The sequence below is a fragment of the Salmo trutta genome, chromosome 11 (genome assembly GCF_901001165.1).
Source record: "Salmo trutta chromosome 11, fSalTru1.1, whole genome shotgun sequence".
Lineage (NCBI taxonomy): Eukaryota > Metazoa > Chordata > Actinopteri > Salmoniformes > Salmonidae > Salmo > Salmo trutta.
In genome coordinates, this window is record NC_042967.1 from 22,001,634 (window position 1) to 22,016,811 (window position 15,178).

Consider the following 15,178-nt stretch of genomic DNA (forward strand, 5'->3'; position numbering starts at 1 on the left):
ACAGCACATAGACAGTGGTAGTATTGACAGACAGCCAGACAGACCCAGTGGGTTGAGGTGAGTGAGGGCCATTAGGCCAGAGTGCCAGTATGGGCAGGGAGTCTGACACAAGGTCTGGCTCTCCGTCTGGCCCGAGGGAGACAGGTGGGCACACAGATATTGTCTGTAAAAGGCAGACTTCACTGGGTTTGGTTCCACTAGAGTACGGAGAACATCCGGCAATTTTTAGACGCAGGACGCAAAAGTAGAGTACAAGTATATAACAGATAGTAAGAAATGTGTATAAAGTAACATCTCTATAGAGGCCATACATACCAGGTGTCTCCAGCGCAAGGGGAAGGCTATGTAGTTTAGAATGGTTATAATGCAACATACTGTGGTAGGTTATAGTGAGAATTAGCGGGTTGTATATAAAGGATGTACCAGTTGTCTGTAGTGCATTGTGAAGGCTCCGTAGTATGCCACGCAGGCTGCAGCGATGAAGACGTTTCCCACCACGTTATGGATCTCCTGTTCAAACAGTTCGATGCTCTCCTGCCAGCGAACCTGCTCATCCCCCAGAGCTGCTGTCAGCTTCCCTGCACGGCCCAGCCTCGCCTCGGTCAGAGCCATGGTCTTAGCTGGGGGTGAAAGGGGGGGAGACGGTAAGGGGAGGGAGAGGATGGGAGGCAGAGAGAGTACATGTAGCAGACAGCACACAGAAGAGATTACAGTAGATAAGTCCTGACATGTTCCTGGAACTTGGGTTTGTCTTTGAAAACATTGTGGGAACTTTAATGGAAATCATGTGCCAAGATCTGAAAAACTCAGTCTTAACCAGAACCTCCTCTCTAACTCTTACCCAGAACCTCCTCTAGAACTCTTATCCAGACCCTCCTCTCTAACTCTTACCCAGGCCCTCCTCTCTAACTCTTACCCAGACCCTCCTCTCTAACTCTTACCCAGACCCTCCTCTAGAACTCTTATCCAGACCCTCCTCTCTAACTCTTACCCAGACCCTCCTCTCTAACTCTTACCCAGACCCTCCTCTAGAACTCTTACCCAGACCCTCCTCTCTAACTCTTACCCAGGCCCTCTTCTCTAACTCTTACCCAGACCCTCCTCTCTAACTCTTACCCAGACCCTCCTCTCTAACTCTTACCCAGACCCTCCTCTCTAACTCTTACCCAGACCCTCCTCTCTAACTCTTACCCAGACTCTCCTCTAGAACTCTAACCCAGACCCTCCTCTCTAACTCTTATCCAGACCCTCCTCTCTAACTCTTACCTAGACCCTCCTGTCTAACTCTCACCCAGACCCTCCTCTCTAACTCTTACCCAGACTCTCCTCTAGAACTCTAACCCAGACCCTCCTCTCTAACTCTTACCTAGACCCTCCTGTCTAACTCTCACCCAGACCCTCCTGTCTAACTCTCACCCAGACCCTCCTGTCTAACTCTTACCCAGACCCTCCTGTCTAACTCTTAGCCAGACCCTCCTAACTCTCACCCAGACCCTCCTGTCTAACTCTCACCCAGACCCTCCTGTCTAACGCTTACCCAGGCCCTCCTCTCTAACGCTTACCCAGGCCCTCCTCTCTAACGCTTACCCAGGCCCTCCTCTCTAACGCTTACCCAGGCCCTCCTCTCTAACTCTTACCCAGGCCCTCCTCTCTAACTCTAACCCAGGCCCTCTTCTATAACTCTTACCCAGGACCTCTTCTATAACTCTTACCCAGGCCCTCCTCTCTAACTCTTACCCAGGCCCTCCTCTATAACTCTTACCCAGACCCTCCTCTATAACTCTTACCCAGACCCTCCTCTCTAACTCTTACCCAGGCCCTCCTCTCTAACTCTTACCCAGGCCCTCTTCTCTAACTCTTACCCAGACCCTCCTGTCTAACTCTCACCCAGGCCCTCCTCTCTAACTCTTACCCAGGCCCTCTTCTATAACTCTTACCCAGGCCCTCTTCTATAACTCTTACCCAGGCCCTCCTCTCTAACTCTTACCCAGGCCCTCTTCTATAACTCTTACCCAGGCCCTCTTCTATAACTCTTACCCAGGCCCTCCTCTATAACTCTTACCCAGGCCCTCCTCTCTAACTCTTACCCAGGCCCTCCTCTCTAACTCTTACCCAGACCCTCCTCTATAACTCTTACCCAGGCCCTCCTCTCTAACTCTTACCCAGGCCCTCTTCTATAACTCTTACCCAGACCATCCTGTCATACTCTTACCCAGACCCTCCTGTCTAACTCTTACCCAGACCCTCCTGTCTAACTCTTACCCAGACCCTCCTGTCTAACTCTTACCCAGGCCCTCCTATCTAACTCTTACCCAGACCCTCCTCTATAACTCTTACCCAGGCCCTCCTATCTAACTCTTACCCAGGCCCTCCTCTCTAACTCTTACTCAGGCCCTCCTCTCTAACTCTTACCCAGGCCCTGTTCTATAACTCTTACCCAGACCCTCCTGTCTAACTCTTACCCAGACCCTCCTGTCTAACTCTTACCCAGACCCTCCTGTCTAACTCTTACCCAGACCCTCCTGTCTAACTCTTACCCAGGCCCTCCTATCTAACTCTTACCCAGACCCTCCTCTATAACTCTTACCCAGGCCCTCCTCTCTAACTCTTACCCAGGCCCTCCTCTATAACTCTTACCCAGGCCCTCCTCTATAACTCTTACCCAGGCCCTCCTCTATAACTCTTACCCAGGCCCTCCTCTATAACTCTAACCCAGGCCCTCTTCTATAACTCTTACCCAGGACCTCTTCTATAACTCTTACCCAGGCCCTCCTCTATAACTCTTACCCAGACCCTTCTCTCTAACTCTTACCCAGACCCTCCTCTATAACTCTTACCCAGGCCCTCCTATCTCACTCTTACCCAGGCCCTCCTCTATAACTCTTACCCAGACCCTCCTCTATAACTCTTACCCAGACCCTCCTTCTCTGCGATGCTCTTGTCAAACTGGTTCTGGAGGATCTTAATCTTGTTCTGTACTTCCTGTAGCTGGGCCTGCTTCTCCTTCAGGGTTGCCATGGTAGCGTTCAGCTCCATCTGCAGCCAGAAGGGTGGGATATAAAAACAAATACCTAATACTGTACTTTGTAAAGAAGATCTGACACAGCACTTCCTGTTGACATTTTCTCTTCCAATCGGAACCAGTGGGCGGATGGCATGCATGTGTGTGTGTGTGTGCTACTGACCTGTGCAGCGGCCAGTCTTTCTTTCTTGGGTCCGACCTCCTTGAGGACTCTGGAGTAGAGGTCCATGGCCCGGACCCACATACACATAGACTTGCAGGCCTTGGACACCTTTTCCACCTTCTCAGGGACAAAGTCCGGGTTGTTCACGTACTTCTGAAGCTAAAAAAACCAACAACAATTAAAATCATCATTATTTAGTTTGTGTCCCAAACGACACCCTATACAGTGCACTACTGTTGACCAGAGCCCTATTCCCAATATAGTGCACTACTTTTGACCAGAGTGAAGGGGGTTCTGCAAATGCAGTGAAAGAAATACAAACAAATAATGAAGCCAATACAGGAAGACATGAATAGGAGATTATCAAAAAACAACAATGTCCAAAAGAGTTAGTGACCTTCTGGAGGATCTGGGGCTTAATGTTTTCCTTGTCATATTCCATCAGCTTCCTGAGGAAGTAGGAGTCACCCAGCACCTGCTTGGCACTGGACCAGTCTGGTCTGGAGAGGTGGGGGAGAGAGAGAGAGAGAGAGAGAGAGTGAGAGAGAGAGAGAGAAAGTTGAAGTAGAGAGAGATACTGTGTGTGTGTGTGTGTGTGTGTGTGTGTGTGTGTGTGTGTGTGTGTGTGTGTGTGTGTGTGTGTGTGTGTGTGTGTGTGTGTGTGTGTGTGTGTGTGTGTGTGTGTGAGAGAGATACAGCTGGAGTCATGCTAGCTAACAGGCCTGCTATGAGTACAGACAGGAAGCAGTAGAGAAAACACCAGCCACCGATCCAGATGACATATTATTCTATCAGACAGACAGAGACAAGAGGACATGATGATTCTTCACTCTCTTCTTGTCAAGCAGAGCAGTAGTAGAGTACTGACTGACCTCAGCCAGTCTCCCATACTGGACCCTAAAGCTACCTTCTGTCTATGGGTCAATGACAACATATTCCCTATAGGGTTTGTATGCAGGGATGGTAATGTATCTAGCCCAGTAGCCCAGGCTAGTACTGATCAGCTTGTAGAAAATGTACCCAACTAGCCCACCGGCTAGATACATTTTGTATTTTTAAATATCACATGGCCCAGATTTCCATCTCAAGTTCTATCCCAGTGTGTATGCATTGGGAGTGACTGGTACATTAGTATCAGTTGTTGCTACGTTAGCGATCCATCCATTGGCAGCCTCATATGGCATTAAGTTCAACAATAATATGCTATTAGCTAATACATTTGTTAACCCTTCATGGACTGACTTGTTGCAGAGACAATGATTATGTTATCAATCTGTATCCAAGCATCGTTAGCTGACTGACATGCAGCTGAGATACTATCTCCCAAGAGAATACTCGTCAGTTATCGTCACAGCTGTGTATATACGCCCTCAAACAGACACCACGACGGCCCACAAGGACTTCACAGGACTATATGTAAACCATATTTCCTGAGGCTGCATTTATTGTAGCTGGGGCTTTGAACAAAGCAAATTTGAGAACAAGGCTACCTAAATTCTATGAACATGTTGATTGCAGCACTTACACTCGATCACTGTTACTTTAACTTCCGCAATGAATACAAGGCCCTCCCTCGCCCTCCCTTCGGCAAATCTGATCACGACTCCATCTTTCTTCTTTCGTCTTATAGGCAGAAACTGAAAGAAGATGTACCCTTGACTAGAACCATTCAATGCTGGTCTGACCAATCGGAATCCACGCTCCAAGATTGTTTTGATCACGCGGACTGGGAAATGTTCCGGGCAGCCTCAGAGAACAACATCGGTCTATATGCTGACTCGGTAAGTGAGTTTATAAGGAAGTGCATTGGAGATGTTGTACCCACTGTGACTATTAAAACCTACCCTAATCAGAAACCGTGGATGGATGGCAGAATTCTCGCAAAACTGAAAGCGCGAACCACCACATTTAACCATGGAAAGAGGACTGGGAATATGGCCGAATATAAACAGTGTAGTTATTCCCTCCGCAAGGCAATAAAACAAGGTATAGGGACAAAGTTGAGTCGCAATTCAATAGCTCAGATACGAGACGTATGTGGCAGGGTCTACAGGCAATAACGGACTACAAAAAGAAAACCAGCCATGTCACAGACACCGACGTCTCACTTCCAGACAAAATAAACACCTTCTTTGTCCGCTTTGAGGATAATACAGTGCACCGGCACGGCCCACTAACAAGGACTGCGGACCCAGCTCTCCTTCTCAGTGGCCACCACATGCTTCAAGATGGCTACCATTGTTCCTGAACCCAAGAAGGCAAAGATAACTGAACTAAATGACTACCGCCCCATAGCACTCAATTCTGTCATCATGAAGTGCTTTGAGGGACTAGTCAAGGATCATATCACCTCCACCTTACCTGCCTCCCTAGACCCACTTCAGTTTGCATACCGCCCCAACAGGTCCACAGACGATGCAATCGCCATTACACTGCACACTGCCCTGTCCCATCTGTACAAGAGGAATACCTATTCATTGACTACAGCTCAGCATTCAACACCATACCATACCCGTACCCTCCAAGCTCATCATTAAGCTGGAGGCCCTGGGTCTCGGCCCTGGGTCTCAACCCCGCCTTGTGGAATTGGGTCCTGGACTTTCTGATGGGCAGCCCCCAGGTGGTGAAGGTAGGCGACAACATCTCCAATTCGCTGACCCTTAACACTGGGGCCCCACAAGGGTGCGTACTCAGCCCCCTCCTGTACTCTCTGTTCACCCAACAGCAGAGGGAGCACCCCCCTATCCACATCGAAGGGACAGTAGTGGAGAAGGTGGAAAGTTCCTTGGTGTACACATCACAGACAAACTGAAATGGTCCACCCACACAGACAGTGTGGTGAAGGCGCAAAAGCACCTCTTCAACCTCAGGAGGCTGAAGAAATGTGGCTCGTCACCTAAAACCCTGACAAACTTTTACAGGTGCACAATCGAGAGCATCCTGTCGGACTGTATCACAGCCTGGTACGGCAACTGCACCGCCCTCAGCCTCAAGGTTCTCCAGAGGGTGGTGCGTTATGCACAACGCATCACCGGGGGCAAACTACCTGCCCTCCAAGACACCTACAGCATCCGATGTCCCAGGAAGGCCAAAAAGATCATCAAAGACAACAACCACCCGATCCACTGCCTGTTCACCCCGCTATCATCCAGAAGGTGAGGTCAGTACAGCTGCATCAAAGCGGGGACCGAGAGACTGAAAAACAGCTTCTATCTCAAGGCCATCAGACTGCTAAACAGCCATCACTAACTCAGAGAGGCTGCTGCCTACATAGAGACTCAAATCACTGGCCACTTTAATAAATTGATCACTAGTCACTTCAAACAATGCAAATTTAATAATGTTAACATATCTTACATTACTCATCTCATATCTATATACTGTACTCTATACCATCTACTGCATCTTACCTATGCCACTCGGCCATCGCTCATCCATATATTTATATGTACATATTCTTTATTTCATCCCTTTAGATTTGTGTGTATTACGTAGTTGTTGGGGAATTGTTAGATTACTTGTTAGATATTACTGCACTGTCGGAACTAGAAACACAAGCATTTCGCTACACTCGCATTAACATCTGCTAACTATGTGTATGTGACCAATACACATTTATTTGATTTTTGATCTAAGATGCATCAATTATGATGTTGTCAATGTGATTTAAGTGTCGTTAGCGGACTGACATGCATCAATCATAACGTTGTCATCTAAGTGTTGTTAGTGGACTGACTTGCTGCCCAGCAGGATGCAGACGGCCTCCATGACAGTCATGACCATGTCAGGTGGTTTGGTGAAGACCCTGATCTCTGAGATGTCTGCCTTGTCCAGTGAGTCCAGGGCCTTGTTGGCACCTTCCAGAGCGGGCAGAGCCTCGTCTAGATCCCTCTGAGCATCTGCTGCTATGGCCTGGGTGTCCTCAGCCTTCACCTTGGCTAGGGCTTCGTCCTCCTTCACCACTTTACGCACCTGGGGACGGACGGACGGACGGACGGACGGACGGACGGACGGACAGACAGACAGACAGACAGACACAGTACAGTTGAATAGGCATGCACATGAAGAAAAAAAACAGCAGGACAAAAACTAACACCAATCCTAGACACACACACACTCCCCCTGGACACAAACACTCCTCCTAGACACACACTACCCCTAGACACACACACACTCCCCCTAGACACACACACTCCTAGACACACACACACTCCCCCTAGACACACACACTCCTCCTAGACACATAAACAGTCAAACAAAAAATGACCACACCTGTCAACCCTCTCCTGGTCAACGACTAGATTCCCTAGCTCCACCCTCTCCTGGTCAACGACTAGTTTCCCTAGCTCCACCCTCTCATGGTCAACGACTAGTTTCCCTAGCTCCACCCTCTCCTGGTCAACGACTAGTTTCCCTAGCTCCACTCGCTCCTGGTCAACGACTAGTTTCCCTAGCTCCACCCTCTCCTGGTCAACGACTAGTTTCCCTAGCTCCACCCTCTCCTGGTGAACGACGAATTTCCCATGCTCCACCCTCTCATGGTCAACGACTAGTTTCCCTAGCTCCACCCTCTCCTGGTCAACGACTAGTTTCCCTAGCTCCACCCTCTCCTGGTCAACGACTAGTTTCTCTAGCTCCACCCTCTCCTGGTCAACAACTAGTTCCTCTAGCTCCACCCTCTCCTGGTCAACGACTAGTTTCCCTAGCTCCACCCTCTCCTGGTCAATGACTAGTTTCCCTAGCTCCACCCTCTCCTGGTCAACAACTAGTTTCCCTAGCTCCACCCTCTCCTGGTCAACAACTAGTTTCCCTAGCTCCACTCTATACCCACCATGTTGATTCTCTCCTGGTCAACGACTAGTTTCCCTAGCTCCACTCTCTCCTGGTCAACGACTAGTTTCCCTAGCTCCACCCTCTCCTGGTCAACGACTAGTTTCCCTAGCTCCACCCTCTCCTGGTCAACGACTAGTTTCCCTAGCTCCACCCTCTCCTGGTCAACGACTAGTTTCCCTAGCTCCACCCTCTCCTGGTCAACGACTAGTTTCCCTGGCTCCACTCTATACCCATCATGTTGACTCTCTCCTGGTCAACGACTAGTTTCCCTAGCTCCACTCTATACCCACCATGTTGATTCTCTCCTGGTCAATGACTAGTTTCCCTAGCTCCACTCTCTCCTGGTCAATGACTAGTTTCCCTAGCTCCACCCTCTCCTGGTCAACGACTAGTTTCCCTAGCTCCACCCTCTCCTGGTCAACGACTAGTTTCCCTAGCTCCACCCTCTCCTGGTCAACGACTAGTTTCCCTAGCTCCACTCTATACCCACCATGTTGATTCTCTCCTGGTCAATGACTAGTTTCCCTAGCTCCACCCTCTCCTGGTCACCGACTAGTTTCCCTAACTCCACCCTCTCCTGGTCAACGACTAGTTTCTCTAGCTCCACCCTCTCCTGGTCAACGACTAGTTTCCCTAGCTCCACTCTCTCCTGGTCAACGACTAGTTTCTCTAGCTCCACTCTCTCCTGGTCAACGACTAGTTTCCCTAGCTCCACTCTCTCCTGGTCAACGACTAGTTTCCCTAGCTCCACCCTCTCCTGGTCAACGACTAGTTTCCCTAGCTCCACTCTCTCCTGGTCAACGACTAGTTTCCCTAGCTCCACCCTCTCCTGGTCAACGACTAGTTTCTCTAGCTCCACCCTCTCCTGGTCAACGACTAGTTTCTCTAGCTCCACCCTCTCCTGGTCAACGACTAGTTCCCTAGCTCCACCCTCTCCTGGTCAACGACTAGTTTCCCTAGCTCCACCCTCTCCTGGTCAATGACTAGTTTCCCCAGCTCCACCCTCTCCTGGTCAATGACTAGTTTCCCTAGCTCCACCCTCTCCTGGTCAACGACTAGTTTCCCTAGCTCCACCCTCTCCTGGTCAACAACTAGTTTCCCTAGCTCCACTCTATACCAACCATGTTGACTCTCTCCTCGTCAACGACTGGTTTCCCTAGCTCCACCCTCTCCTGGTCAACGACTAGTTTCTCTAGCTCCACCCTCTCCTGGTCAACGACTAGTTCCTCTAACTCCACCCTCTCCTGGTCAACGACTAGTTTCCCTAGCTCCACCCTCTCCTGGTCAATGACTAGTTTCCCTAGCTCCACCCTCTCCTGGTCAACAACTAGTTTCCCTAGCTCCACCCTCTCCTGGTCAACGACTAGTTTCCCTAGCACCACTCTACACCCACCATGTTGATTCTCTCCTGGTCAACGACTAGTTTCCCTAGCTCCACTCTCTCCTGGTCAACGACTAGTTTCCCTAGCTCCACCCTCTCCTGGTCAACGACTAGTTTCCCTAGCTCCACCCTCTCCTGGTCAACGACTAGTTTCCCTAGCTCCACCCTCTCCTGGTCAACGACTAGTTTCCCTGGCTCCACTCTATACCCATCATGTTGACTCTCTCCTGGTCAACGACTAGTTTCCCTAGCTCCACTCTATACCCACCATGTTGATTCTCTCCTGGTCAATGACTAGTTTCCCTAGCTCCACTCTCTCCTGGTCAATGACTAGTTTCCCTAGCTCCACCCTCTCCTGGTCAACGACTAGTTTCCCTAGCTCCACCCTCTCCTGGTCAACGACTAGTTTCCCTAGCTCCACCCTCTCCTGGTCAATGACTAGTTTCCCTAGCTCCACTCTATACCCACCATGTTGATTCTCTCCTGGTCAATGACTAGTTTCCCTAGCTCCACCCTCTCCTGGTCACCGACTAGTTTCCCTAACTCCACCCTCTCCTGGTCAACGACTAGTTTCTCTAGCTCCACCCTCTCCTGGTCAACGACTAGTTTCCCTAGCTCCACTCTCTCCTGGTCAACGACTAGTTTCTCTAGCTCCACTCTCTCCTGGTCAACGACTAGTTTCCCTAGCTCCACTCTCTCCTGGTCAACGACTAGTTTCCCTAGCTCCACCCTCTCCTGGTCAACGACTAGTTTCTCTAGCTCCACCCTCTCCTGGTCAACGACTAGTTTCTCTAGCTCCACCCTCTCCTGGTCAACGACTAGTTCCCTAGCTCCACCCTCTCCTGGTCAACGACTAGTTTCCCTAGCTCCACCCTCTCCTGGTCAATGACTAGTTTCCCTAGCTCCACCCTCTCCTGGTCAATGACTAGTTTCCCTAGCTTCACCCTCTCCTGGTCAACGACTAGTTTCCCTAGCTCCACCCTCTCCTGGTCAACAACTAGTTTCCCTAGCTCCACTCTATACCAACCATGTTGACTCTCTCCTGGTCAACGACTGGTTTCCCTAGCTCCACCCTCTCCTGGTCAACGACTAGTTTCCTTAGCTCCACTCTATACCCACCATGTCGTCTCTCTCCTGGTCAACGACTGGTTTCCCTAGCTCCACCCTCTCCTGGTCAACGACTAGTTTCCCTAGCTCCACTCTATACCCACCTTGTCGGCGCTCTCCTGGTCCACGGCTAGTTTCCCCATGAGGGCGTTGACATCTATAGACTTTTGTTTGAGGACAGGCTCCAGAGCTGACAGGTCTATCTTCATCTTATCCACCAACACGTTGGTCTCCAACAGCTTAGTCAGACCATTCTTTACCCTGTCACGAGCCTGCACACACAGGAATACACACACACACGCACACAGACACACACAGGCACACAGACACGCACACACACAGACACACACAGGAACACACACACAGGGATACCCACACTCAGTCATACACACACACACACACACACACACACACACACACACACACACACACACACAAAGGGATACACACACACACACAAACACACACAGGCACACAGAAGCAATTACATTTCTTGGATTGAATGGAGTATAGAATTGACGCCCATTCAGAGAAATAGCCACATTTCAAAGAAACCACAGTGTGCTAAACTGGAGTATTGATAACATTAAATAATACATATTATGGATGTCTCACAGCCGCTGTGTTTACTATTGCTAAACAGTATTATAGATCTGTCTCTTACAGCCACTAGTTGCTGTCTCTTCTCTCCCAACATGGCCAGGTAGAGGTTAATATTAGTTATTGATTATGAAACAGTATTAATCAGTAGTATTACTGATCTCTTACAGCCACTAGTTGCTGTCTCTTCTCTCCCAACATGGCCAGGTAGAGGTTAATATTAGTTATTGATTATGAAACAGTATTAATCAGTAGTATTACTGATCTCTTACAGCCACTAGTTGCTGTCTCTTCTCTCCCAACATGGCCAGGTAGAGGTTACTATTAGTTATTGATTATGAAACAGTATTAATCAGTAGTATTACTGATCTCTTACAGCCACTAGTTGCTGTCTCTTCTCTCCCAACATGGCCAGGTAGAGGTTAATATTAGTTATTGATTATGAAACAGTATTAATCAGTAGTATTACTGATCTCTTACAGCCACTAGTTGCTGTCTCTTCTCTCCCAACATGGCCAGGTAGAGGTTAATATTAGTTATTGATTATGAAACAGTATTAATCAGTAGTATTACTGATCTCTTACAGCCACTAGTTGCTGTCTCTTCTCTCCCAACATGGCCAGGTAGAGGTTAATATTAGTTATTGATTATGAAACAGTATTAATCAGTAGTATTACTGATCTCTTACAGCCACTAGTTGCTGTCTCTTCTCTCCCAACATGGCCAGGTAGAGGTTAATATTAGTTATTGATTATGAAACAGTATTAATCAGTAGTATTACTGATCTCTTACAGCCACTAGTTGCTGTCTCTTCTCTCCCAACATGGCCAGGTAGAGGTTAATATTAGTTATTGATTATGAAACAGTATTAATCAGTAGTATTACTGATCTCTTACAGCCACTAGTTGCTGTCTCTTCTCTCCCAACATGGCCAGGTAGAGGTTAATATTAGTTATTGATTATGAAACAGTATTAATCAGTAGTATTACTGATCTCTTACAGCCACTAGTTGCTGTCTCTTCTCTCCCAACATGGCCAGGTAGAGGTTAATATTAGTTATTGATTATGAAACAGTATTAATCAGTAGTATTACTGATCTCTTACAGCCACTAGTTGCTGTCTCTTCTCTCCCAACATGGCCAGGTAGAGGTTAATATTAGTTATTGATTATGAAACAGTATTAATCAGTAGTATTACTGATCTCTTACAGCCACTAGTTGCTGTCTCTTCTCTCCCAACATGGCCAGGTAGAGGTTAATATTAGTTATTGATTATGAAATAGTATTAATCAGTAGTATTACTGATCTCTTACAGCCACTAGTTGCTGTCTCTTCTCTCCCAACATGGCCAGGTAGAGGTTAATATTAGTTATTGATTATGAAACAGTATTAATCAGTAGTATTACTGATCTCTTACAGCCACTAGTTGCTGTCTCTTCTCTCCCAACATGGCCAGGTAGAGGTTAATATTAGTTATTGATTATGAAACAGTATTAATCTGTAGTATTACTGATCTCTTACAGCCACTAGTTGCTGTCTCTTCTCTCCCAACATGGCCAGGTAGAGGTTAATATTGGTTATTGATTATGAAACAGTATTAATCAGTAGTATTACTGATCTCTTACAGCCACTAGTTGCTGTCTCTTCTCTCCCAACATGGCCAGGTAGAGGTTAATATTAGTTATTGATTATGAAACAGTATTAATCAGTAGTATTACTGATCTCTTACAGCCACTAGTTGCTGTCTCTTCTCTCCCAACATGGCCAGGTAGAGGTTAATATTAGTTATTGATTATGAAACAGTATTAATCAGTAGTATTACTGATCTCTTACAGCCACTAGTTGCTGTCTCTTCTCTCCCAACATGGCCAGGTAGAGGTTAATATTAGTTATTGATTATGAAACAGTTTTAATCAGTAGTATTACTGATCTCTTACAGCCACTAGTTGCTGTCTCTTCTCTCCCAACATGGCCAGGTAGAGGTTAATATTAGTTATTGATTATGAAACAGTATTAATCTGTAGTATTACTGATCTCTTACAGCCACTATTTGCTGTCTCTTCTCTCCCAACATGGCCAGGTAGAGGTTAATATTAGTTATTGATTATGAAACAGTATTAATCAGTAGTATTACTGATCTCTTACAGCCACTAGTTGCTGTCTCTTCTCTCCCAACATGGCCAGGTAGAGGTAAATATTAGTTATTGATTATGAAACAGTATTAATCAGTAGTATTACTGATCTCTTACAGCCACTAGTTGCTGTCTCTTCTCTCCCAACATGGCCAGGTAGAGGTTAATATTAGTCATTGATTATGAAACAGTATTAATCAGTAGTATTACTGATCTCTTACAGCCACTAGTTGCTGTCTCTTCTCTCCCAACATGGCCAGGTAGAGGTTAATATTAGTTATTGATTATGAAACAGTATTAATCAGTAGTATTACTGATCTCTTACAGCCACTAGTTGCTGTCTCTTCTCTCCCAACATGGCCAGGTAGAGGTTAATATTAGTTATTGATTATGAAACAGTATTAATCAGTAGTATTACTGATCTCTTACAGCCACTAGTTGCTGTCTCTTCTCTCCCAACATGGCCAGGTAGAGGTTACTATTAGTTATTGATTATGAAACAGTATTAATCAGTAGTATTACTGATCTCTTACAGCCACTAGTTGCTGTCTCTTCTCTCCCAACATGGCCAGGTAGAGGTTAATATTAGTTATTGATTATGAAACAGTATTAATCAGTAGTATTACTGATCTCTTACAGCCACTAGTTGCTGTCTCTTCTCTCCCAACATGGCCAGGTAGAGGTTAATATTAGTTATTGATTATGAAACAGTATTAATCAGTAGTATTACTGATCTCTTACAGCCACTAGTTGCTGTCTCTTCTCTCCCAACATGGCCAGGTAGAGGTTAATATTAGTTATTGATTATGAAACAGTATTAATCAGTAGTATTACTGATCTCTTACAGCCACTAGTTGCTGTCTCTTCTCTCCCAACATGGCCAGGTAGAGGTTAATATTAGTTATTGATTATGAAACAGTATTAATCAGTAGTATTACTGATCTCTTACAGCCACTAGTTGCTGTCTCTTCTCTCCCAACATGGCCAGGTAGAGGTTAATATTAGTTATTGATTATGAAACAGTATTAATCAGTAGTATTACTGATCTCTTACAGCCACTAGTTGCTGTCTCTTCTCTCCCAACATGGCCAGGTAGAGGTTAATCAGTTCCAGGTATGAGGTGGGGGTAGTGTAGTAGCGTCGTCTCAGCTCACAGTAGAACCTCTCGGCCATGTCTGTCACACTGACGTGGATCTCCACACACATCTCACTGAAACGATCCTTTATCTCCTCACTGCCAAACTCCACGTTCTGGAAGAAGGTCTGGGACACGGAGAGGAGGGCCTCACGGGGCCACTACAGGGGGAAAAGAGGAGGGGATGGTTAGATTGTAGGAGAGAGTGGGTGGAAAATGAGGAAATTAAGAAAGTCAAAGAGAGAGCGTGGTAGAGGGAGAAAGAAAGAGAGAGAGAGACATTGCTTCCAGATATAAAGAGACAGACAGAGAGAGAGAAAAACATTGCTTTCAGATATAGAGAGAGACAGAGAGCGAGAGATATTGCTTCCAGATATAAAGAGGGAGGGAGAGAGAAAGAGAAAAACATGGCTTTCAGATATAAAGAGGGAGAGAGAGAGAGAGAGAGAGAGATATTGCTTCCAGATATAAAGAGGGAGAGAGAGAGATATTGCTTCCAGATATAAAGAGGGAGAGAGAGAGATATTACTTCCAGATATAAAGAGGGAGAGAGAGAGATATTACTTCCAGATATAAAGAGGGAGAGCGAGAGATATTGCTTCCAGATATAAAGAGGGAGGGAGAGAAAGAGAAAAACATGGCTTTCAGATATAAAGAGGGAGAGAGAGAGATATTGCTTCCAGATATAAAGAGGGAGAGAGAGAGAGAGAGAGAGAGATATTGCTTCCAGATATAAAGAGGGAGAGAGAGAGATATTGCTTCCAGATATAAAGAGAGAGAGAGAGAGAGATTGCTTCCAGATATAA

The 15,178-nt window shown here is 46.7% G+C and overlaps 1 protein-coding gene across 1 annotated transcript in view; it reads right to left on the minus strand.

The window, feature by feature from the left end:
* dnah6 (dynein, axonemal, heavy chain 6) overlaps positions 1-15,178 on the minus strand; it is a 129,304-nt gene that overhangs the window by 34,319 nt on the left and 79,807 nt on the right. Inside the window, exons 52-58 of the mRNA XM_029766640.1 lie at positions 14,291-14,533; positions 10,611-10,778; positions 6,922-7,157; positions 3,583-3,685; positions 3,186-3,344; positions 2,913-3,036; positions 424-620 (exon numbers count right to left, since the gene is read on the minus strand). Of these exons, the coding sequence (XP_029622500.1) occupies positions 424-620; positions 2,913-3,036; positions 3,186-3,344; positions 3,583-3,685; positions 6,922-7,157; positions 10,611-10,778; positions 14,291-14,533 (1,230 nt within the window). The remainder of the gene's footprint in view (positions 1-423; positions 621-2,912; positions 3,037-3,185; positions 3,345-3,582; positions 3,686-6,921; positions 7,158-10,610; positions 10,779-14,290; positions 14,534-15,178) is intronic.